This window comes from Cebidichthys violaceus, unplaced genomic scaffold, assembly GCF_023349555.1.
Source record: "Cebidichthys violaceus isolate CVI_PGR_0920_01 unplaced genomic scaffold, fCebVio1.0.p SCAF_20, whole genome shotgun sequence".
NCBI lineage: Eukaryota > Metazoa > Chordata > Actinopteri > Perciformes > Stichaeidae > Cebidichthys > Cebidichthys violaceus.
This window is the reverse complement of record NW_027176373.1, coordinates 1,369,729-1,395,965: the sequence shown is the minus strand read 5'-3', so window position 1 is coordinate 1,395,965 and position 26,237 is coordinate 1,369,729. Positions and strand designations below refer to the sequence as shown.

The window sequence follows — 26,237 nt, the reverse complement described above, 5'->3', positions numbered from 1 at the left end:
TCAGCAGAAAAAGAAGGGCATCCAGAGGAACGATCGCATGGCTGTCCCCGCCGCCATGCCTGCCAGCAATCCCAGAGCCAGATGCTCCAAGACTCCGTCAAACGGGTCCCTCTGAACAACCACCTGGTGGGTTCCTTAGAGAACAGACAACAGACAAAGAGAAGACACATCTATGGTCAACTTGTTGGCTGATCCACGTCTGGCAAATCGGAGTAAGGGAGAATTTCAAATCTGATGCTGTCAGCATTAAAGGTTAACTTCAGGATGTATCAACCTGGACTCTATTGTCCTATGTGAAAGAGAAATCTGCAGACGGCAGCCGCTGAGCGGGGGCTGCAATGTTGTCATATCGGGCATTTGAAAAAATCTTTTAGATAACACTAAACTCCGCTCTGTGCACTCCAACACAACAAACAACTATGACAACACCGGCACTCCTCTCGCAGCAGTTGTCTTGAGCGATGACATCGCAGCCCCGTTTAGAGGCTTCCAACCGCAGCGGTCCTCCTGGACAAATTCACAAACATTGCTGTCCCCATTAGTCACTCAGACACTAAAACGTGGGTCGAGGTTGAAAAATACAGAAGTTCACCTTTAACAGTCCCCTTTGTCACCTACTCCTACTTAAATGAAATGTGGGTGATTGTACACTGATTATAATTGTAAGGTGGCTCCGGCATGTTACATCATCTTCATCATCATCATCACACACACACACACACACACACACACACACATATATATTTAGGACCATTAGAGGTTTAAATTTGACCTGGCACTAATTCTCTACATAATATTGCAAATTAAGTTGTCTGCAAATACATATGTGCAAAAAGATACTTTCTTAATGCTTTAAGTTAGATACATGTTAGGATGGATAACTGACACCATCGTTCATTTCCACAGAGATGCCTTAAATCTAGATCTATTTACAGTGTTTCTGGTTGAAATCAAAACAGTAAGAAGCCTATTTCTTAATGCCTAATGTCACACTCAAACATGTTTGCAGGGCACATTTCTTTTGGACTGAACTTGTTGGAGTTTGGCTGAAGTGTAGAGCACTAGACCTACCTCTTTCCTGCTACATATGAATCAACAACATGTGTTAATACACATTGCCTGTCATTATTTTTACGAGCATTGTTACTGTTGTTGTTAGTATTGCGCTTTCACGTTGGTAAAACGTTCGCTTGATTCTACTTTATCCATTACTGAATTAGAGCACCGACCTGCGAGCGCGCTCAGTGTCTCAAATCGAGCGCTCCGCAGTTTAATTAGGCTACGCGCCCAGCAGGTGTGTGTGTGTGTGTGTGTGTGTGTGTGTGTGTGGGGGGGGGGTAAATCTTTACATGATGGACAGGAAGCTACAGGGTACAACGAAGCCGCCCCGGATCCTCAGGCGAGAGGCCAGGTTAGTGCATGCGCGTGTGTTTGTTAGCTGCACCCGCGGGTGTGTTTATTCTGCTTTAACCTATAGGCCTATTGATGCTGTCTGGGTTCCTCTGTTGATTGCATTTGATTAACGTGTTAAGAGCATGCAGCACCCGCCGTGGGGCTCATTGTTGAGTGACGTGTTCTAAGTTTATTAAACACTTGTTGCATTCAGATGACTGATGACTACCATGGCTGTAACCAGGGATGTAGAAATACTGAGGTCATAAGGTTAAGCTCCTCCAATGCACCAAACAAAAGAAAAACGCCCTCTAAAATGTTTTGCAGTTACAAAAAAGAAAATAAATATTGTGTTTTGATAAAAAACTAAGTTGTCTATGAAGTAGAAAGGTGCAAATATATATTTGTATTTGTGGTACATGTCATGAGAAAAGGGCCGTGGTATTCCCAGACTGCACTGACTGTGGGTGTGCATGCTGCCGCCGCCACTGAGTAGACAAAGACTGATACTATTTTCAGTGTCAGATATGATTGTTGCTTACACACTAACTGTTTTTACAGTGACATTTCAGAAACAAAACATTGTGGCTTTTGCCATAAGCTCATTTGTATATTATGTTGATACAAAGCTGGTTGAAAATCGGCAAAATATAATTTTAAGAGTTCAACTTTTTCTTTTCCCTCAAGACAAAAAAGATCTGATGGGGAAATACTAATTCATTTCATTTGGTGGCCGAAAAAGTTGTCAAAATGAAATAAGTTGAGGCTGTGGTTGCTAAGTCGAAGGCAGTTTAGGGTTATCTTTTGTGTGTCCGGCGTCATTATGGTGAAATACCTGGTCCTGCTCCAGGTGTGATGTAGACGGTATGGTAGCTGTTGATGGGGACGGCTTGGTAGGAGTCGTCGTATGGGTCGTATGAGAACACCTACAGAAAGAAACCCGTTAGCAAACATCACTGAGAGTGAATTATGTCTCCGCTCGGACGGAGGACGATGGATCACTCACCGGGTTTCTCCTGGTGTCTAGCAGAGTCAGTTTCCACGCTCTGAAAAAGACATGAACAGGAAGGAAGCACTGATGGATGGTTGTAAAGGGCAGTGGTGGAGGAAGTGTTCATCATTTTCTTAAGGAAAAGAACTGTGAAAAAAAAACTCCTACAAGTAAAAGGTCTGCATTCAAAACCTTACTTAAGTTAAAAAGTACGTAAGTATTATCAGCAAAATGTACTTTAAGTATTAAGAGTACTCATTGTGCAGTAAAATACTTTCCATTGTCCTGTGAGAACCACGTAAATCTCAAAAGTTGACTTTTTGCAAACTGTTTCCAGTGAAATATTACAGTATGCGAACACAGGACACTAGGCCAGCATTCATTTCCAACAATTGCGGTTATGATGGCAAGGTTAATATAATATAACAATGGCGGACAGCTCTGTAGTGTCAACACCGCTTCAATTTAAGTGAAAGTAGGCCTATACAATTTAATTTATTGGCATGTACTCTAAAGTAAAGTAAGTCTGTTTTTGTCCTTTTGTGTGTACTTTTATGTGCGAATCTTTATGCTGCCATCTTGGTCAGGAGCCCCTTGGAAAAGAGATTTTAAATCTCAATGGGACTATGTTGACTAAATAAAGGTTAAATGAAATACCTCAAGTACCTCAATTGTGTACTTAAGTAAGCCCAGTACTTGAGTACATGTACTTAGTTGCATGCCACTCCTGGTAAAGGGAGGCAGAGCAGACGAGAGTGAAGTGAGAGGACCTACATGGATTCATCCTCGCTGTTAGCACACAGGTTGACTGTTGAGCCGCTTGTGAGCTGAACCACAATGAGATTCTCCCTGGGATTGCTCTCCGGTGGACTCACACCTACAGCACCAAAAACAAGTCAAAGAAGAGATTCACCCAAAACATGAGCACGTTGTCGTCATGTCTTCTCTCCGTCAAAACCTCAAAGAAAGATGGAAGATCATACATTAAGTGTATTAAATAGTACATTTTTGGAAGATATCGACTGTACCTGATTAAATTAAATCAGTGAAACACGTGACCTTTTTATAAGATTTACAAACTGATGTTGGTGTTTATATTGTCAATACTATATGATTAGATGAAACAAACTATTTATTTGATATCAAGACTATTTAAGAAGTAATGCCTTAAGAACAGCTTTAGCCACGTTGTCATGTTTTCACACTGGTACTGGAGGTCCGTAAACAGCTCTAGGGACGTCTGCATGGATCTGATATCTACATCACGAAAGACATTTGGTTTGCTCTTCTATTTGTGAAACCATTTTATATATTTTTCTTAAGCTGTGCCTATTGTCATCCTTGCGTGAATATGTGTGGCGAAAGATGTGCGTTAGCGCTGATACGGGGCATCTGGTTCTGTGCTAAATGCCCCCGCAGAGCAATCCTCGACCCTTCTGGATCAAACGCAGTATTTGTTCTTCCGGTTCAGCGCTAGTAGTAGTGAACAACGATGAATATTTGGGACGACACCGTGCAATCGGATGGTTTTACAGTACGAATTCAATCAGCCATCAGTGACTGGGAGGCTAGATGAAGGCCTGAAATCACATGTGAGGACATTTTGAATTACTTCGTAGTGTCTCTTGGTGTAGATGGCTCCTCCTATGAGGAACTTCAAAAGCACCATAGCATTATCAGCACACCTACCGATCGGACTCTTGAAATTGACATTATGAGTTCATCCAGAGAGAGTTAAATAAACCCGTCTGTCTGCTAACTAGCTGAACCCCTTCAAAATGTGGATAGGAATAAAAGTGTAAAGTTTGGTGTGTGTTTTAAATATGCAAATGAGCCATTATGTAACGCTAACTCAAAGTGAATTTATGAGAAATCTTTGCAAAAGTAGTAAATTAAGCGCTTTAACGTGTATTGTGTGTTTTCTTTCCACTAGTCGGAAAGAAGACATGATGGAGCCCAAAATCTAAAACTGGATCAGTGCATGAATTAAGTGTTTTGGCCTTGCCTGTCTCGCCCTGTGGTGAATATCTGTGGGTTTGAACAATGCTTAGTCGCTCAAAACTTTTTTTTAAATGTATTTTTAAAGATGGACTAAAGGCAGCTTGCTTTACCTCGACACTCCAGACCCGACCTCACGTCCACGCATGCTGTCTTGAGGCTGACGCGGTGCTCCAGCTCTCGCCTGCTGTCAGTCTTGTAGAAGCAAAGACTCCCGTCTATCCACAGGTCACACCAGTTCAACTTCCAGCGTTTTAGGACGGAAGCTAGAGGGGAGACACGTGTCACAGTGAGTGGACCATCGGGGTTTGTGCTGGAGGGGGTAGGATTAGTCAAAATTAAGAAATTGACCATTTATTGATGGTCAAATAATTGTTGAGTCGGTGCTATGATCAATTTTAGCAACTGATTGATTTCTCCTCTTTTGATTCAAGCCATGCGAAAAGGGAGTGGCTTAAGTTACATTGCTTCATCCTATTCCAATAAGAAAAAGCTGACAACAAGCTCTAGGAGTGTTCATTGATTGGACAATAAGTGTCTTACACACTGTAAGACTTGTGTGTTTGTTTTCCAAGAACATACATCTCCATTGACTGTCCTGGGTAAGCCACTGAGAGACATTGCCAGGGACAATTAATGGGATTAGAAGTAACGGAAGTTGTAGTTTTGTAACAGGTACAGTTGTCACTTGTACGTACTGTGTGTAGCATTTAAGGGGATCTGTTGGCAGAAATGTCTTATAATATCAATGTGTATGTTTTCTTGATTATATTATCTCTCTCAGGTGTGTGCTGTCCAGCAGCAGTACACTACTACAACCATCCAGTGTGATGACAAACAGCTGTTTTGGGATGGCTTGTCACAGGCCTAGTGTCCACATTTTTCAGTTGCACGTGCAAAATCAATCTGCGCACCGGTGACAGCGCCGCCGCAAACTCTGTGTAGAGGGAGGGGCGCAAATAGAAATGGTGACGTCCGTGCAAGAAGATGAAGAGCTGCATTGTCTGTTGTATTTGTGCAATCACATAGGGGACAAAAAAGAAAATGCGGAAAGCAGGAAAGTTGTGTATGCGGGGGAAAAAAAACCTGAAAATGCTCACGTTAGAGGTATTGGAATTGTGCAATTATTCTAAAAGCCAAAGTTATCGTCCTTCCTTTAATAACGCATATAGTTTGAAACATCCGGTCTCTACTCACTTTGTCTCCACAGCCAGCCTGACCTCAGGAGCGCCATGTGTCGCTGTTCTCCCAGTTCTTATGATGATGATGATGATGATGATGATGATGGAGATAATCCAGTAGAGGCAAAAGAAGAAGAAAAAATTTAGTTTTGGTGTTTATACGAGACTAAAAGGATCCAGCAGCTGGTTCTGGACTCCTCTGACTCTGTTTACATTCCCTCCGTGCCCCAGACAGTGAGGTACTGGCAGATTATTGTGGACTAAGGCTGACTCACTGGATCATTCTGGATTAGGAGAGTGTTTGGCCCCTCCCCCTCATCGCTTCTCATCTTCCTCACTCTTTCTGGACTGATTTTGTCTTGTTGACTCTCACGCCATGTGCCATACCGTGTTTATATAGATGAAATCTCTTGTTACGTGCTCATAAACTAAACTCATGTGAACCATGTCCCATTAATTTCTGTGCTCATATATATATATATATATATATATATATATATATATAGCATGCTTTTTACAAGTTAATCCATGCACTTAAATAACAACATGAGGATTAACCTAATTGTCACCCGGTTCAGTTATGAGAGTCTTCCCAAGATGTCGGCAGGGCGGCCTGTGACACACTGGTGACATCGTTTCCTTTTATAGCTTCGAGAAAACACTAGATTCCTCCAGCTGAGTCACCTGATTGTCTATTTAGAGTATTTCTTAACTCAGTTTATGGTCATTGTCTGCAGTGAAATAACTGTATACTCATCTCTTAGACCTTCTGTTTGTTTTTTTTTAATCTATGAAACCAACTCCTTTTGTCAGCTTGTTTGTGACCATATTCCCCCGCATTGATGAGTTAAAATCATTTAGTGTGTGAAATGGAGCATCCAGATATGCCACCTTGGCCACGCTTTGTTTATCTGGAAAGAGCTTTGTCGGCACTTGGACAGACACATCTGCAACAACTCCTGACAATCTGGAGAGAAAGCAAGAAAACAATGTTTGAATTGACCATGACTGTGATACATGGATTGTTTTTAGGAACAGATTGGTGTCTGTTGACTTGGTTTGGAACATGGTGCCGTTGGACACAATATAGAAACAATCTGTGTTTTTGTGCTGTTTCGATAGTACAACAACATATTCATTGTAGCACTTCTCTTGGTGATATCAGATATTTTCTCCAAAAACAAACGTTGGATCCCCCCAAATGTCTATTAACTGTGTAAATGAACTACGACACAGATAACTGTCCAGAGAAATTTCTTAAAAGAGACGGAAATCTAATGGAGTCCGACGAGCGTTAAACCCTTCCGGAAGTCAAATAAATGAAGCTCTGATGTATGAACCGCTCCGGAGGGACACACTCACACACATGGAGACGCAAAGAGAATATCAGAAACTTGTAAATATACGCATCAGTATTATGATCCCAATGTAATAATACATACGTCAGTCAAAGAGCTAATTTTACTTTTAATAATTAAAGTACATTTAGCTGATGATTACATTTGCTTAATTGCAGGACTTTTACTTTTAATCAATTATTTTTTTTATTTTTTATTTCTACTAGTACTTTTACTTAAGTAAAGGATCTTTGTACTTCTTCCACCACTGCTTTTTGGTGGATGGCTCTTCACATACAGGTGGTCTGCTACTTTGTTTCTCCCTCCTGTAACAGGAAGATCAACTGATTATTTTCGCTCTACACAACACTGCCATCTGGTGGCATGATGTGGTAGATCTATTCCATTCCACTAAAGCCTCAAACATTTTAAGGTGCGAATCATTATAAATTAAGTCAAAAGGATAAATACATATCAAACTTAAACGGACATCTTTCTGTATTTGATGAAATTTTAACAGCTACTATTCTTATCCAGCTTCTTCTCTTTTAATGTCTTAACTGTTTGTATGACCGTCTAAGATCAGTGTAATTACTTTCTATTTTAGAAGTGACTTGTGTCAAATGTAATAATTTTTTAATTGTGACTCTTAATCAACCTGGGTGATTACAGGTTTCTTTCATACAAAATGCAGTCAATTGTATTTGATTTTAATGAACACTTTATAATATTGGTGAAATTATGGGGGAAAAGCTCAAGGCTGTTATTTTATTGAAATTATATTATCACAACTTCATGTTGTCCTTGACCTACATTACTTGTTACTGTTACTATACATTGCAGGATAGACTTTTACAAAGCTGTCCCAAGTTGTTTTAGACATAAAGGACCCAACACTCTCCTGCTATATTTGCAGTGAACCCAAGAGCAAGATGGTAATATGCTTTATTCTAAGTAAAGTTTCAGAGCATTTCCATTCAGTCATTTATACTTCAACTGTACATTTCAGCTGTGAAAAATATATTTTAGTTTTTACCAAATGTTTTGTGACGGTTGCAGTTCCTTTTATGATCAATGTATTTATTATTAATATATAATTTCAAAAATATATTTTTTTAATTATTATTTATTTACTTATTTTATATATTATTTAAGTCCTAGAAAGGATCAGGGCCTTATTTTTTTTCAACATATATTTAGTATCTAATCTACAATATTTAAACACTAATAACGCATTGTGAGGTGTAACTAAAGTTTTAAGTTAACACTCTAAAAAGGACCAAGCAACAGGAAGTCTATATTTAAATGAATATGTATGTAGGCTACAGTTTGGCTAAAAAATACTGGATTTACGATCATTTTACTATTGTGATGTTTCTAACCTCAATGTTAGTGTTACATATTATTCGTCATAGTGCAACATTGCTGACTTAATTTAGCCTACAATTGCCTAGAATCAAAAAAACGTAAGAAATTATATTTTAAACCACAGCTCTCCATTTCTTTTTATCTGCAAATACTCTAAATTAAATAGTGTCTCTCTTTAATGCTTGAATTTTAATCTGTGTATAGTTTTTTTAATTTTAAAGAATAATGTACAGTAAGTAAAGGCAAAGGGGGGAAAAAACAAGACATTTAAACAACGTCACTTCCGGAAAAGTGGGCGTGTCTTAAACTGTTAACTAACCGAAGATAACAACAAACAGAACATCGAGGGGCTTCCGAGGACGGTGAGTGCAGTGTTCTCGAAACAAACCGCATCAGTTACAGAATACAACATGGATACTTACGTGTGATGACGACCCTGAATCTCAGTAGGTGAAGGTAGCGACACTGCCGCTACATTGCGCACCTTTTTCGGGGTTGGCTGACGTCCTGTCGTGAGCTTGTGTGTCTGTGCAAAATGTGTCAACCGCTACTTTTAAAACGTCGACGTCAGAATTCGTTATTTTGTACATTTTGTTTTGTGCACCAGCGACATTGTGCGACCAAGGCCTCGGTCGTAAACGTCCCCAAACGTGCCGTGTTCACCTTGCTTGAAGAATGTTTACCCAAGCCAGGTGCAAAACCTGTTCGTTTAAACTGTCCTTGCTTGCTGTTTAATGTATATTGAAGGTGCATTAATAATCTGATATTTTCTGACTCGTTATAGGTCACCATTTAATTCGGCATCCGTTTGTCAATAAAACGCAATTTGTTACTTAATGTAAAACTGTAAATCTTCATTTTTTTTGTAGCATTGTTGCCACTGAACTGCACCGCGGGGGGCAGTAGCGAGTAGTTTAAAAGTTGAACTCTTGTTATGAAAAATAAGTTGCTGCTTGTTAATTAAGCATGCCCACTTGAAGAACTTTTAAAATAACCCAGGAAGTGTAACTGGTGACCCTAGAAATTAAACATTATGTAGAGAGGATATAAATAGATGGGTTTCTTTTAATAATGGAGCATATCAACCTAGTCTGGCATGTGCTCATAAAACCACTAAAGTTATAATCCGTATAATGCAAGTTCCATTCAATTTGAGCAAAGGCTGTCTTCCTGCGTCGTTTTCCTTCCATTAATATACCATGCAGCTTTATATTTGCATGAATAAATTAGCTTTCTCCGGTTCACAACCCCACTTATAGCTCCTTTTTTGTTGTTGTTGTTGTTCGCCTCCTCATTTCATCAAAGCGCTCATCAACATTTTCTCTCAGCGGCAGAGGAGATGTGATCTGATGTGAAGTTGGAAAAACAGACTTCCCTTTGGTCTCTGCCACATCAGAGGTATGAATCAGGGAATCTGTGAAACAAGAAACTATCACAGAAACATCAGACGCAGTCCGGACGTAACACTCAGCCATTTTGCAAACACAACCTCCTGAGTTTTTAAGATGATCAGACCCCGTTTGTCTGAAACCGATAGGGCTGATCAGGGTTGATGGGAGAGGGTGAGACCTGTGTGTGTGTGTGTGTGTGTGTGTGTGTGTACGTGTGTGTGCGTACGCACAAAGTCAAGGTAATATCCTCTGTTATGACTGATGTCATCACAAAATCATACTAAATATAAATAACGTCTTTGTGTACTAATAGATTACTGCAGCATGCATCAAATCAGTCGACTGCGAGGTAAAATTACTCAATGGAGTCCTTTTTTTGTTTCCCTGGTAAAGCAGTGAAAATATTCTAAATGCAGCTGAAGCTGTGATATTGCTCTCCTCAAAAGCCACCAGAGTCCATCGACAAAAGCAGTGACTCTACCCTGCAGAACACTGGAGTGCACAAAACACCCCTCCGGACAAAATCTGAACCAACCCTTTAAGTTTTTCCCAAAATGTGACTCAGCTAGCGGTACTCTCGACATTATTCATAACCTTATTGATTTGCTTTGGTAACCTTCCTCACTGCTTTTTGCTAACTGCTGAGTGGGCGTTTCCATTTAACAACTCTGCCAAACAAATAAGGCAGATGGATTCGAGCCTTAATGGCAAAATATACCAAGAATAACACATTTTACATTACAATAAGTATAGTAAGGTTTTCTCTGTTTCAAACACATAGTTGGGGTTGTATTTGCCCGTGTAATGAGATAATTTCAGTAATTGTTTTCATTAGTGGTTAGTTTATAATTGTCAGACCAAAATGCGCATCACAACTTTTCTTGAGTGATGTCTCCTTTTATCCAACTAGCAAAGGTTTTCTTGCCACGAAGATATGAAATGGAGAAAAGCAATAAATCGACACCTTTTGCGCCATTTTGCTTTAAACATTATCAATAAGATCCATTATCAAAATGACTAACACCTTTCTGTTAATTAGTTAGTCAGCTAATTGTTTCAGCACCACACTAAATGACTTTGAGCAGGAGCAGGTGGTTGAGCTGTAGGAGGAGTGCATCGGTGTCGACGGTGCACCTGTTCCTGTCGGTGCTGCGGTGCCTCTCACGTTTCTGCCTCTGTGTCGGTCGTTCTACAGCGTCGGTGAGGTTATTTTTAGACCTTTTCATCCAACACGTCCTCAGAAGAGAAGTATCCGCCAACATGACCGAGTGAGATGGTGCAAATCCGGTTGACGGCCATGTCAATACCTGTACAGTACCTATAGGCTATTAATAGACATTGCATTTGTGATTCAAAAGCCCACCCAGGCAGGGGGCTGCATAGTAGCTTCAGCTCTGTATACAGGCCTGGCTGCTTGTTCCTGTGCATGTTATTAAGAACTCAAATACAAAGTGAATTAATGTTGTTGCTCCTGCTTTAACCGCTGCTACGTCTGTTTCTGCTCCGTCATTCCTTTATTCTTTATTAATAAGGCACAGTTAATAAACACTGACATTGATCACGGCATCTCTGTAAATGATAAGGGTTAGACAAATACTATTATTATTATTATTATTATTACTAATATTATTTACTACTATTTTCAAGAAGATTTCCTTCTGTTACTAATGAATAAAATATATTTTTTCATTTGGTGACACAAGGTCTCTAGTAATTAATTACTTATTTTTGTCTTTGCAAGTACTTTAAAAATGTATAAAAAAAATTTGGGGCAGCACACACAAATGTATTTTCCCCCATCAAAACACTTTTTTTTCATTTATGCCCTACAGCGTTAGTGTCTGCGTCTGTGTGTGTGACTCTTTACGTCATAGAAGACTGAACATGTCTTGAGAGAAAATACCAAATATTTAACAAATGAAAGAAAGCTGTGTTTTTATACAGCGTGCAAATACAACACAAAGTTAGTTTTTCTGGAAGTCCCTGCTCTGTGTTACAGATACAAAGCTGGTAAAATAGATGTAGCTGTGAATAAAATTATGAGTAAATCTTCACGCTGATACAAGGTGGCTGTCGGACCCTGTTGCAGTAAAATTAGGTTTTCTAAAGGGAATCTGGTGCTAGGAAACACTACTGCTGTCTGCTAAAATCAACACAAACACATGGATTCAAACTCTTACGAACGTTTTGCACGAGTCTGATCTATTCCAGCCAGATATAGGGTTATATGGCTGATCGGGATAAAAATAGACAATAAGTTGATCGTGGTGACTTTCCATTATCTGGATAATCGTGAATAATGTCACAAGTGACTTGACAAAGCCGTCTAGGTCGCCATCATGGAAGAGAAATGGAAATTAGAGCCTAATGAAACTGACTGTGTTGTTTGCACCCTCTCTGTCTTTGTCTTCCCCCTTGGATACCCGCTCAGGGCTGGGACCATGGAGTCGTCCTCTGACGAGGAGGAGGTGCGCACCTTCGTCCAAGTCCTCAGTGAGAAATACAGCCCAGAGAATTTCCCCTACGGCCAAGGAGTCGTGGTGATGCCCAGCCCGCCAGGATCCCCTGTGAAAGGTGAGAGATGAATGAATGCCGGGATTCTCGGCATGATTACGATCACCGGGACATTGATCGTGCCGAGCGAGCAATGGCGTCGCCTACATCTTTATTTTCTGCTCCACATATCTGGAACAAAGTCCCAGAAAGCTGCAGGTCTGCAGAGACCCTCAGCTCTTTTAAATCAAGACTGAAGACTTTTCTGTTTGCTGCTGCCTTTGATTGAACCACATTCAAGGATTTGAATCAATTTCTGCATTTTACCACTGTATTTTATTTCTTAAACTGCACTGCACTGTTTTTAGCTTTTTAGTGTTTTAATGACTGATTTTAATGTTTCTTAATTGTTTTTAAATCTCCTTTTGCAATACATTTTGATGCTTTTAATGGTTTTATGTGAAGCACTTTGAATTGCCTTGTTGAAATGTGCTATACAAATAAACTTGCCTTGCCTTTATCGTTTGTCTGCAGATCGCCTATTCTTGCCGAGCAGACTGGTTCTGAGTGACTCTGGAATCCGTAAAGCTGGAGACAGGTCCGACATTGCAGTTTTCTGTGCCCATGTGGTAGAGCTGGACCTGTCCCACAATCAGCTTAACGACTGGGTAGAGGTGGGTGTCCTTCAAAGACACGAGGTTTCTTTTTTTGCTTCATTTTTAAAAATTGTATTTCTGGGTTTCCAGATCTGCGACATCGTTTCCAACATCCCCCACCTGGACTTCCTCAATCTGAGCATGAACCCTCTGAGAGGCATAGAGCTGGAGCCCAGCGTCGCCGAGGTGTTCCCCAGGGTCCGACAGCTTGTCCTCATCAACACACAGATCAGCTGGGACACCGTGCACACACTCACACAACACACGCCAGAGTACGTGGTCCACTGTGGTTGGTAATAGAATGACCGTACAGTGAAGTATTAAGGCCAGTGTACACAACAGATATCTGTCCTTATTTATTTTATTGTGTCTATTCTACCGTGGTGATCGTGTCAAAGATAGCAATACACAGTGATATAGCTTCTTTCTAGGATTTTCAGCAGGAATAAATGGGGCTGAGGTAGAAAAGTTAGTTTTGGTCTAGAATAACAGCAGCCTAAGTAGATGCAAACACAAACCCTTAATGTAAGGATGTAAGTACAAGAGATTTAACAGAACTCAAAATGAAGATTAAAAAAAGATGCTGATTCAGCCAAAAAAATGTTGTATTTCTCAACTTTAACCAATCGTCATCCAGGCTGGAGGAGCTTTTCCTGTGCCTGAACGGCTTCAACACCGTGTCCGAATCCCAGACGTCCTGTCCGTCTCTACGCCTGCTGCAGATTACAGACAACCAGCTGCAGGAATGGGCGGAAGTGCGGAAGTTTGGGCGGATGTACCCGAGTCTGAGAACACTGGTTCTGGCCAACAACAGCGTGGACTCTGTGGGTGACAGTCCCGACACACTGCAGCGGCTCTTCCCCAACCTGCGCAGCATCAACCTCAACAACTCAGGTGTGAGAGGGACGGGGAAGGCTGTGCACATTTTCATCCGTACATTGTTCAGTATTCAGTGCGTGGTGGGGATTTTTTCATATTTTCTGTGGCCCTCAAACTCTGTGATGTTGCGTTATACAGGGCTTAGCAAATGGGAGGACATTGAGAGGCTGAATTTCTTCCCCAAGCTGGAGGAGGTCAAAGCAATGGGGATTCCTTTATTGCAACCTTACGCCACCCACGAAAGACGTAGCCTCCTTTTAGCACAGTGAGCCTGAACTTGCGCACACACACACACACACACACACACACACACACACACACACACACACACACACACACACACACACACACACATCAAACCCTTATTACGCTACATGCAGGATGGCATGTTTTCTTATTTCCTATCTAATCTTCATACTCACAAACGTCCCTGCCTGCAGGCTGCCATCTGTCGTGCTGCTGAACGGGAGTTCAGTGTCAAAGGGAGAGAGAGAGGATGCTGAGAGGCTTTTCATCCGTTACTACCAGGACTACCCAGAACAGGAACTTCCTGAGAGGTACTCAGACATACAGTGTTGCTTGTACTATACTATAGTATACACTATACTATACACTCACACATGTTTATCACTGTACTCCTGAATTCGATTTTTTTTTTGTGATATAGAATACTTGCCTTTCCTCCTCCCTGGCATACGAGTTCAGATTCAAACACAAAACATATTTAAAATAATAATCCATATATGCACTTAACTCTTTATGTTACCTGTTGGACTGAAATACTGACAGAAATGGGCCTTTATTGAACTAGGTGAAACTAACCTAGCATGTTACAAATTAAAGCAGCCGGTCAGTGATGCCTCAAGTATTCATTTGTATTATTTGATAAAGTTTGGATTTGGAATGGCCAATCAATATCAAAACTAGGCACACACAATGTGACCTAGTGACAGCCTTCCAAGTATGACATGGATGCATAAAACATAACTATTAATAATAATAAATGACTTCCGTACACACCAGTTGACTTAAGAAAAACATTTGACAAAAAAAATGTAAAAGATGGCAAACAAACTATGAAAATACAGTAAAACTGGGTGGAATAATGAGAGTACAATTTAAGATATTAAATTAAATAGACGTACAGTAAGATTCAATTAAAGGACTACTTAAAAGCAAGATTTTAAAAAAAGTGTAATTATTACCATTTTGTCCTTCTTTTGTATGTTTTCAACAGAACTAGAATAATCTTTCTGCAGTATGTGATATAATATTTGGAAAGCCCTCCTTGAAGGGGGGGGGGGGGGCTGACAGCGGTCAAATAATTGCCAGTCCTCTTCACCGACTGCATTCCACTTAACCTCAGCAGAATGTTGGAGAGGGATTTGTGAAGGAAGGTGTAGTCTCTGACTGGGGGAAACTAACCTTTGGGAGACAATGCCACCAGTCTCTCCCTGCTCAATGAGTCCTTTGTGCAGCGAGTTCTCTGATTGGAAAAGTGATACACAAGGTAGCAGGTTGATTTTTTTCTTCTTTTTTTTTTCATGTATACACCTACTCTGTCAACCTCAAACCTTAAGTTGAGAGATTGATTTGTTTTCTGATGTCTCTGGTGCTGGAATGGATCTCCTCGCTATGAATCACTTTTTTCTTATGGCGAAGAAAAAGTGCTCTTTGGCACATGAAGATCCAAGATGTACTCGGTAATGATGCTGCACATATTTTAGGTGGTTTTGTTTTGGAGCCAGGTCCGAGGTTCGGCATCACCGTGACTGCATGCGGGTGCTATGGGGGTGTCGGACACACTCGGTAAGCAGTGAACACACCGATATCCCCTTACCTGTCGGACGGGGCCGTGGCCTTGCTACCCAGAGAGATCAGAGCACCGCAGGGTGGGTCACAGCCTCTCAAGTGAACAAATCTGACACGGCCGGGGCTTTGAGTAACTATAAACGCAGCGCAAACCATAAATCAGACGGGTAGAGGCCGATACGCCTCGATACTCTCTCAAGGATGTGCAGAGAATTGTGAATAATCTGGGTAAAGGTACGGAAAAGGAGTTGTGGGAAACGCAAATATAAAGAAGCAAATGTGTTGGCTGGACAGGAAGGATTAAAGAGAGGAAAGGGTTGAAAAAGATATCTGAGTCAGAGTATCCAGTAGAATAAGTAGAGAGGGACTGAAAGGACCGCTGGACCTGGAACAGTGGATATTGAGGGCCAGCATGGGAGGGAAGAGAGAGAGCAATCGACATTTTAACTTGTTAAGCAGGTTATCTTTCAGCCTAGAGGACTGGAGAAGGAGAGTGTGAGGATGAGGATGAGGAAGGATGAAACACCAAAAGAGATCCGCTCTAGATAGTGTCGGTATCGGCTCCGTAACCTGTCGTCGGCTACTTTACCGTCCATTATCGAAGAATGCTTGAAAAGACAACTGGAATGCTGACTCGTTATCACCTGCAGCGTTATTTTGCTCCATTATACGACGCTAACCCACCTTTTTAAATGAAGCCTTTTTAGCTAAATGGCTTCTCTTAGAATGGCACTTTGTGCACTGTGGCCTTAGAGGAGAATTCCCAGGGTGGACCACAGGTTTTTGGCCAGAAAACCCCCAGGCCAGGGGGATCGGCTTTGTAGGGGAGTTTTGGGGAGGAGAGGGAAATTGCTTTGATTGGCCCAGCTGTTACTGTAGCTTTGAAAGCACAGGCCTTTTCTCCTGGATTTTATTTAATCGTTCCTGGGTCCTTATCTCAAAAAAGCATTCCCCTGAGGCGGCTGAGAGCTTTCTCACGGCAAGCAAGAGGCAGAGAACTCGGTGTTTCTCTGCCTCCAAACACACACACACACACACACACACACACACACACACACACACACACACACACAAGGTACGCTTCGATTTACCTGTTTATATGCTTGTTTTTAAGCGGAAATGCCTGAAATTCAAGGAGAAATATGCAATATATAGCACAAAACATTTTGCGCTGAGCTGGAGGAGTTGGCACAAAGAATAAGAGAGTGCATAATTGCAACGTCCCAGGCTTGAGTCCGGACTGGGGGGGGGGCGCTTGTCATATCTCGCCCTCCTCAGCACAACCATAGCGGCTGATTAAACACAACACAGCGTACATGTGGAAGAAAATAGTCTAGAGCCCTGTCCTAAAACCACAAATACAGAAATCACTCTTCACTCAAATGAACCGATATTGACCTCTTAATAAGAGTGTCTAAAGACTAACATGATCATATGGTGCAGGTTTACTTTTTCTAGTTCTATTCAGTAGTCCCGTCAGTGATCTGACATGCTTCCTTCCAGGTACCACAGCCTTGTGTCAAAGTATGGTCAGTTGGCCCCGCTGGCGGAGGTGGACCTGAGCCCCCGCTGCACCATGGTGGACGTTCGCCTGGGTGACAGGGTGGAGTCCGTCAGCCTCCGTCTGGAGCAGACGGTAGGCGACCTAAGGAAACAGCTCCGAGCTCTGCTGCAGCTGCCCACCAGTGGGATCAGGCTCTTCTACATCAACCGGGAGATGTGTTCGGTCTTGGGACCAGAGGAGCTGAAGTGGGGCAGCCGGGCCCTGCATTCCTACAGCATCCGAGATGGGGATGAGATTCTCGTTGTGCCCAAAGTCAAAAGTCGCTGCAGCTCCTCCGATCTTTGAGTCCTGGTTTTGGATGAATCGGTCGGACGAACACTTAACTTTGACTTGAGCCTTTTTTTTTTTTTTAAGATCGAAAGAGAAGGTGAATTTGTTCAGCTTTTGAATGTAGAGAAGAGTTCTGTCCGCCACACTGAATAAATCTATCCAATAGTGTATTTGCACATAGGAGTTCCACATTGACGAAGCTCGTATCTTTTGAGTGGCACATTTCTGTGTTGCTTGAGGTTAGACTGCAGTTTACATCTCAATTATGAATAATGTCATGCAAATCTAGACATGGTACTCTTGAAAGAAAAAAAATCATAATCACCAACTGAAGGTATAATTTGCACATTGATTTAAAAACTGAATCTATTTTACAATTGAAGTGTTTATCTGATTAGGTTTAAGATTTTAGGATGAAAAACCTCCCTTTGCTTGCATCATGCATGGGACTTATTAATAATTAGTTGAGTATTAAAAAAATAATCACAACACTTTTTGTGCCTGGGAGAATTCAGTTAGGGTGAAAATCTTTCAATCTACTCCTATAAAGCCAAAGCAATGGCAAACGATGAACCCTAATCATGCAGCAGCCAAGCTGGCTTGATGTACGTTTTATTTAGATTTTCATGACGGGCTCAGATAGGCTTCATTTCTCCTGACCTTTTATCTAAGCAAACTGTACTTGTCCACAAGACTGTTCTTTGCCAGGAACAAAGAACATTGATCATCTGAGGTGAGCTTGGGTCTGTGAGCGAGAAAAGAAGGAGCGTCGACGCTCAAGTTACCGCCGGTCTTCTGGCCGTCCGGCCCCATGAATGGAGCGGCTCTCTCCCCGCAGAGGCGGCTGAGAAGCGTTGAGGCCCAGTCTGTATAGTAACCGCACACCCGCCGCTGTGTCACGGACACTTCCGCTGCATTTAGGTTAGAACGGGTTCTCGTCCCTCACCCATTCACCTCAGTCTCTCCTTCACATCCGTCTTACAAACCCGACACTTGCAGTGTCATGCTGTTCCACGGGAAGCGGGGTCGTGGCAATCGACAGCCTCTTCCAATGCAGTAATTTAACAGCCCACAACCTGTGGTCTCTCAGAACCTGAAACTTCTCAGAACCTTGTAAGGCTTCGCTAAAAAACTGCCGCATGGGAATAGTGAGCGGGCAGCTCTGTTGGCAATCCCTGAATGAACTTTAGGATCACCTCCTGCAGAGATGCTCCGATATTTCCTTCAGGTCTTGCAGTGGAAAGAGGATGTTAGCGTTTCCAATTAATTGTCCTTGCGTGTCTTTGGACAATGGGAGGAAAACGGAGCATTCAGAGGAACTCCACAGAGACATGGGGGGGGAACTTACAAACTCCACTCACAACCAACCCTGCTAGCCAGTGGATTAGAACCCAGGGTCTCCTTGCTGAGAGCTGCATTCACATAGAATGCTAGGGACAACTTCTGACTTCACTACTATAGAGCATCACCAACCTGCTTCAAGACAAGACTTTAAATAAGGTTCTTCAACTGAATTCAGTGAATTTCCATTTTGCAAAACGAGTAAAATACAGTATGTAGTACTGTATGCTAGTACAGTAGACTGCAGCCACAATATTCAGGGCAGTTTTTTCACATGCTGCTGCTGTAGGGTGGGCGGGCCTGAGAGCTCCCCAAAATTGAAGCCAAAACATCTTGATCGCCTCGTCTGGCGGTTAGCTAAGGAAGCGCTTTATTTAATATGCAGCAGAGTTTTCTATGAGCGGAGCACGCATTTCAAACGTCACCGTTGTCATCGATCACGTTCATTTAATTCATTTTGGGATGCCAAAATTGTGATTGTGCTTAATATTCCGTTGATTCTGCAGCCCTTATGAGTGCAGATTGTTGCGATCGCCAAATCCTGAAATAAGCTGAGCTTTGAGCAAGAGTACAGATGTTGCTCGCTGTGTATTCATACACATAAACGGTGTATGGTGGCCAAGATATGTAAGATACTGACTAACCCAAAAGCCTTTTCAAGAGGTTTGTATAACATCATACAGAGAATCACTTGGGTTTAATCTCGTAGTCGAAAGACAGACATGTCAGGCTGATCGCAGACTCTAAATTAAATGTTTCCCAGCTTTTTGCTCAATGCATGCTGGGATATGTTCCAGTCTGCACGACGTTGAATAGTTCCAACCTTTCACCGTGTGTGTAGCATGTATGCAGTGTAAATTGGGCTCAATGTCAAATGCGTTTGTTAATGAAAAGATGATTAAAAAACATATTTCTAAAAAGCAGAGAAAGTCTTGCACAAGCCATTTATTTTAAACTTTGGAGTGCAAAGGGGTTCGTGTTTGAAATCTCGTTGGGTGAAGTGAGCTGCAAGGATGCAATGTTTCACTTAAACACAATTATAAGGGAAGGTTGGCTTTCTGTTAACAAAAGTGTGAAAGGTTGTCGAGGCGCCGTCGACCTGTGGCGGCCTCACAGCGCCGTCTGGATCGCTGCTCTGACACAAACGTACTCGTAGCGTGTAGTTGATAACTGGAAGTCTCTTTGGGTTTTTTTTTTTTGCTGTGTTGACTCGCATGCATTATACTATATTACAATTGAGTGCATTCTAAGAGTTGTTCCGATACCAGTGGCGGAAATGCTGGATTGGGTATCGCCGAGTCAGAAAAATGACTACATGTGTCAATCGATACCCGATCCGTCCATCCTGCCCGATCGGTACCGCACATGTACAAACTAGTACGACACCCGTGGTTAAACACTCCCTTGCATCCTATGTTTTCTCTGATAATGCTACCATTGTGAACAACACATCTGGTTTGAAAATGCTCAGTGGTCACTGGTGGGCAGCACAGTCCTGCTTGGTTAAATAACAGAGCTAACAACTAGCATTAATGGGAGGTTGCATTGAGTTGCACTATAATCCGTTCATGCTCTATTCAGTGACAATGAGATGTGGTATCAGAACATCTCTAGTGCTTACATGGGATGTAATGGGATGAGAATAAAGCATTTTATTTCTAAAGTGATGTTTGATGTGTTGGTGGTTTGCATGAGCGGATATTTCTTGATATATGTTTGATTTTAAAATGTGTACGAGATGTGTCATTCCAGGGAAAACGGTGTTGTTTGTGGGCATTTGTAATTTTGACACTTTTAAAGTATTATCTGTGCTCCTGTCACCCTCACTTGTATCCTTCAGTCACACCAAATACAAAGATTATATACAGATTTTAAAAACTAGAAGATAGTTGCTTATCTATGATACCGTTTGCCTTGTGTTGTTGTGTTAATTTATCATGTTTGCTTTCTGTTGTTTCTATCTAAATATTTGTAATGGTATATCCTTGTTTTCTCGAGATCATCTTGCCATATCGACACCTGTACTGTAATGATGCTTTCACCTCTCTTTAAATAAATTATAATTATTTCAGCTCATTCCAGTGTTTCAGTAGTTTCTATGTACTGTATGTTTTCATGGACCATGACGTTTTGATCGGATGTTGGTGCTAGATGAGAGTTAAGATTCACTAAATTCATTATAATGAATCCTCTGGGGATCAGCGATGTCATGGCAACCTGGCCAGTAGTTCTCAAGATTTATATCTTGCTCTGGTTTAAAGTTTTAGCCGGACTAATGCACCAACAATCACTGCCTTATTGCAATAACTATATAAGTATTAACACTAAATTAGTACAATAATAAAGCACCTGGTGTGAAATAATTGGCTTGCTTACATGTTACCTACTGTTGACCAGTGCAAGGTCTTGAATGAAAGACCAGAGCATCCCGTTACAGGCAGGATGTACACGTGCTCAGCGTGCACAGCTCTGTTTAACATGCTGAACGCTTGGCCGTGGAGAAGATGGTATTCTGCAGATCTTCTCTCATTCTGGCAGGCGGGTTTTAGTCGAGCTGCAAAAAAAGTCCATTCCATACGTGTCAGGCGGTGTTGTGTTTCTGGGACATTCCCTCTTATTTCCCCCCCTGCTTCTCTTCCAAGCAGCATGGCTCTAATCCTGTGTGGGATATCTAAGCCAACCACCCACCCCTCAACGCACCGTCACCAGCAGGAAGCCCCTTCTCAGAGTTTGGGAGTTAAGGTGCTCTCCACTTTTTATTGGATTGTATCAAGGACCTGAACGTAGACATTGATGCACCGTTTCAGAAATACAGTAGAAGCTGTTTAACCTTGGTGACTGGTTTGGAATAATGAAAATCCCCAAATCACCTCCAAGTAACTACTGAAGTTCTTTCAGTCGTGTTTAAGGAGCTTATCTGATCTCCATATTTGTGTGTCACTCATAAACGGAGCTAAGATGGTGATCAAAGTGTAAACCCCTGCTTAGCATTGTCATTGGTAACGTTGGCATGCTGATGTTAGCATGCTGATGTTAGCATGCTGACGTCAGCATTCAGCTCAAAGCATCGTTGTGCCAAAGTACAGTCTCTCAGAGATGTTCACAAGGTCAAGTTTAATCTTAGGTTGGAAGATAGATGCGGTTGTTTTGTATGGATCACACCTTGCTGCGTAAACAGGACCCGGCTGCACGGTTGGTACTCTGATCTGCCCTTGATCTGCCCCATTGCATTATGAAGTGGGATTGAGGGCAGGGGGGCTGAACAGGGCCTATTGTGTGCCGAGGTGAAGGAGTCGCTAGGGTAAGAAGGTTTGGGTTACTGGAAGGAGGTTCACCATTGTGAATGGAAAGGAAGGAGAGGAGGGCAGGGCAGAGCCAACCGCTGGGCATCAGGGTCGAATTAGAGTGGCCCACTCCACGGATTAGGTGTCTGCCGAATAGAGCTCAGCGGGTATCCAGTCCAGGACCTTCTTTGTGAAGGTCAGGCTTGATGGATTCTCCAAAACTTGTGATGCTGGATACTTTGACCCTGTTCCCATAAGGTGCCCTCCTACTGCATAGAAACCTTTGATGTCATTTCTGTCTCTGTCTCTTGCAAACTATCTTAAAGGTGGAATGAGCTATCCACCGGCAGCCAGACTGATGCTCTGCCACTCCCATGTTCAAAACCTTCGGTTATACTTGCTGCAATGATGGTCAATTACGGACACGAGCTGACGTGGAATCGTGACGAGGACACCTTTGGATCTTTTGTACTCTGTGCGGGTTTCTCCTTGCGACACGCCGACATTCTCAAAGCTCCTCAAAGTTTGCAATTTTTCCCCGCCGTTGTAGTTCCAAAATGTTGGATGTGCACAGGCATACGAAAAACTGCCACACGGAGCCCCCTTAAAAGGGGTCTGATGGTGTGATCAACAGACGAGAATAAATCACACTTTGGGAGGGTAGTGCTATTACTGAAACACTTTTAATTCAACCACAAATGATTTATCCTTTTAACTACTTGGTTATAACTGTTCCTGCTGTTGACACTTCTTTAGGGATCAAAACCCTTGGGCCAACTCTATTTGGAGTTGAGTTCTTGAACACTGGAGCATCATTGAAATCCCTCTGCATCATTATTGAGGGGAGTTTCTTGATGTTGAACTCAGTTATATACTCTGAAAGTCTGAACAGCAAAAAAACGAATGACATTTTTTTGCGAATCCATGCTGCTACTAGCAGAGCGCTATAGAGGAAAACATGGAGGAGAAGCACAGACACATTGAGAGTCCTCAATGAATTGTCTGCTGGAACTTTCACTTTCACTCTGCTTTCACTTTCTGCTGCTTCGTTCCCCAACATCGCAACGTATTCCAGCCTTCCCTGCGCTGAGTTTGTGTGGTGCAAAGGAGGAGTTCTGCACCATGACTGGACAGAACGACAGGACGAATGCTTCTGCTTTGGGAAGTCGCGTCACCAGCGTAGCTACGTAGTTACTGGTGTCTGCATTGTTACCACATTAACCCATGCAGATAGGTTGGATATGTCTGGACACAAATCCAATCTGATCACTTTAAAAAAACAAAACTTTCAGGATCATTTGTCTTAATGATCTGATTTGAGAAAACAAAATGGATTTGCAATTCTTTTAAGGTTCGTCACTACAAGCAACTGTTTTACATTTACATATAGTCCTTTAATGCGTTGTTAACACAGACATTATTGATTAGCTCAGCTTTAAGTTGACCACCCAAGTATTGAGAAGAAAAAAAGATCATTATGATTTCCTTTAAATGTTGTCTGTTCCTAGTGAGCTGTTTTGAGGGTCGCTGAATGGGAAAGCAAGAGCGCAAGCGCAAGAAACCAGATGTATCAGCCCATCTCGATCCGTCCCACTTCTACATCCTCAACAACATTACCCAAAACACAAAACCCTACATCAGGAAGCTTCCCCCGCCCAGTGGGTCATCTGTAATTTTTGTTTTTTTTGGTCCCTCTTTGTCCGACGTTCTCTTTCAAAGGTTGGTTAAGAGTATGTGTCCATTTCCACAACAAGACGTGGGAGGTATAAAAGAAGCCTCCACAGAGAGCCTCGGTGCTGCTTAATGGGAGCCCGGGGCCTGCCCTCAGATCTGGAGCCTTTCACACATCTTGCTCCCTGCTTCTCCAATTACTTCCACTGTCCTCCTGCAACAAAGACCCAACTGACTGCCCTCTCCTTCCCAGACCCTATCAGTGTGGATCCACCTGAGATATAGCCTCGCTATCTCTCCAGCATCTATTGAAATGAAGTGTCTTGTATAACCTTGTAAATGAGGCTGTTCCTAATTAAAAAAAAAGGGGGTACACAGAGTATCCAAAGTGACTCATGTTAATTCTGTAACTCTACCTACCACTGAGCTTGAAAAGCAAGGTTTCAGACTGTGTGTGTGTTTCTGGTTTTTGTCCATAAATGCCCCAGAGTGAGACTGTACTACTAGTTTTTGTGCTCCGGTGCCCTGAAGCTGCCCTAACTGCACTGAATGAACTCTGGTAAAGTCTTTGCCACAATTGAGGTCCAATCCAAAGGCAAGGTCTCTATTGTATACTTGCTAATTCAATAACACTGTCCAATGACTGAACTTATCCCCAAATATGTTTAAATGCTGCTTCAAATGCTGTTTGAAACATTATTCAAAAATGGTCTTCAAATGTCATCGTTCCACAAAGATAAAGGCTGCAGTGTTTCCTCCAAATTTTTCCAGCAAAGACATATTTTATCATTTGGCACTTTGCAAGTGTTAATGACAGATCCTGCACAAAAGGCTTGACATTCATCCGTTATGAGAGCCTCTCTTTGTACGAAACATTCCTTTTATACTGCATTTAAAATATGTCCTCAAGCAGTAATTCTCTTTGTTTTTTCCACTTCCCTCCATCATTTCCACATCTCTGACAGCCCCTCTCCTCTTCTTACATATTGCTCCGTTTCCACTCCCTCTCTTCCTCAGATTCCTATGCTGTCCCTCCCCTCAACTTCCTTCTCCTCCCCACCTACCCCCTTCCCCAAACACTGATCTCAGATTAAGTTGAACAGTATCCCAGGTAAAGTTTGCACCTGCTTTCTTAGGCAAAGCTCCTTCCACAGCTTCAACAGGCTGTTTTCAATCCCCACTTGTTTTTGGTGCAAGGAAATCACCGTTTTACCACTCAACACAAACCTTTTGGATTGTTGTTGCTTCTGCTGATAACCCTGTGGAGCTGGATTTGGTCAAGAAGTGCTCTTTTATCTGGACATCCAGCTCCTCTACAGACCCTCTTCTCTTTTCATCACTTCAGCAACTATCACCTCCGTTGCCTCATTTTACTCCCTCCATCGTCACCACTCTGTGGATGGTCCCTTGCTGAATGGGACACATCCATAAGGAGGTTGCCAGGTTAGACGATTGAGGTGCTTGATGTCCATCTTCTGAAGGCAGGTGAGAGCATAATTTCCTCTTCTACTTGTAAGTGGTTTCTTTATTCCAGGCCTGACTGTGTGGCAAAAGAAACCTGAACTTTCATCATTACACTTTTTGATGCTGCAATATTCTGTTAAGAAAACGTGATCTGCTCTATAGGCTGCTGTTGGTGATATCACTTTTGCTTCATGGTCTAATATAATTGCTGATTAAAAACAACCCCCCCCCCCCCCCCTCACAGGTTATGGTCAAAGCTTAACCAAATAGTGATTGTTTCTCCTTAGTATTTCAACAAAAAATTAACAAAAATATTCTAGTTTGTTTTCCTGGGACCCCTTTTGGGTCCCAAACCACAGGTTGGGGACCACTGATCTACTCTTGCAGGTACATTTACCCTAATGCCAGTATTAAAAACCTTTAACATAAACACAATTTTGAAGTCAAAATTCAGACTTAACCTCGTTTCTAACCTTAACTGCAAAAACGTACCTAAATTGAATTATTGAGTTTTAGAGAGTGAAACTGACTTTTGATAAAGCATGTGGCTTACCTGATAAGAGTTGTCTGTCTTTGAGCTCGACCCCGGAGATAAACATGTTGAAGTGGCTTGCTCATCTTTTAAGTCCCGGGGGCTTTATCTTAATTGCCCCGCTAAAAGGCAACGTGTTAATCTGCCAGTCATGATAAGATGGAGAGTCAAAAGAGCAATTGTGTTAATCTTCCTGTTGACAATGTATGATGAGAGGCTGATGACATTAGAGCAGACCTCTCTCAGCAGTGCTCACTAACATTGGCCCACCTGAACACAATTTACCATCAAGCTGAATAGAACTCACACATTAGAGAGACGATTTGAGAGAATTATCCTCACATACCTTACGTATCAACAGTATTGTATTTAGCACATTAAAAGGTAAGGCTGTGGGTATATAGTTTCATAAATCATATCAAGGTTTCCTTAATTTCATTGGTCAGTATTTAAAACAAAGATGGCTGGCCCAGACTGAGCTCAGCCAGGTTTTGAGGATTACACTTCAACATTACTACACACCTGTGACAAAATAATCTCAACTCAAAGGTTCAATTTACTAGATTTGTATTCAGTGGCATCAGCTGTAACGTGAAGCCAACCGAACACCTGT

At 42.0% G+C, this 26,237-nt stretch overlaps 2 protein-coding genes across 3 annotated transcripts; one reads left to right on the top strand and one right to left on the bottom strand.

Annotated features, from left to right (window-relative positions):
- plekhb1 (pleckstrin homology domain containing B1) lies at positions 1 to 8,777 on the bottom strand. The gene is made up of 7 exons (XM_068715635.1): positions 8,690 to 8,777; positions 5,579 to 5,635; positions 4,495 to 4,647; positions 3,158 to 3,260; positions 2,399 to 2,438; positions 2,228 to 2,318; positions 1 to 134 (listed from the first exon to the last, which is right to left on the bottom strand). The coding sequence occupies exons 2-7, from the start codon at positions 5,613 to 5,615 to the stop codon at positions 1 to 3; spliced, it is 558 nt and encodes a 185-aa protein (XP_068571736.1). The 5' UTR covers positions 5,616 to 5,635; positions 8,690 to 8,777.
- On the top strand, positions 8,560 to 20,749 carry LOC137876233 (tubulin-specific chaperone cofactor E-like protein). Of its 2 annotated transcripts, none has more exons than XM_068715632.1 (8): positions 8,560 to 8,629; positions 12,090 to 12,232; positions 12,686 to 12,825; positions 12,898 to 13,079; positions 13,445 to 13,701; positions 13,825 to 13,951; positions 14,127 to 14,243; positions 17,002 to 20,749. In XM_068715632.1, exons 2-8 carry the CDS (start codon positions 12,100 to 12,102, stop codon positions 17,345 to 17,347), a joined length of 1,302 nt encoding a protein of 433 aa, XP_068571733.1. In that variant the 5' UTR covers positions 8,560 to 8,629; positions 12,090 to 12,099; the 3' UTR covers positions 17,348 to 20,749. The 2 variants fall into 2 exon arrangements, with proteins under 2 accessions (XP_068571733.1, XP_068571735.1); XM_068715634.1 differs by lacking the exon at positions 8,560 to 8,629 and adding an exon at positions 8,640 to 8,713.
- Positions 20,750 to 26,237: the final 5,488 nt, after the last annotated feature.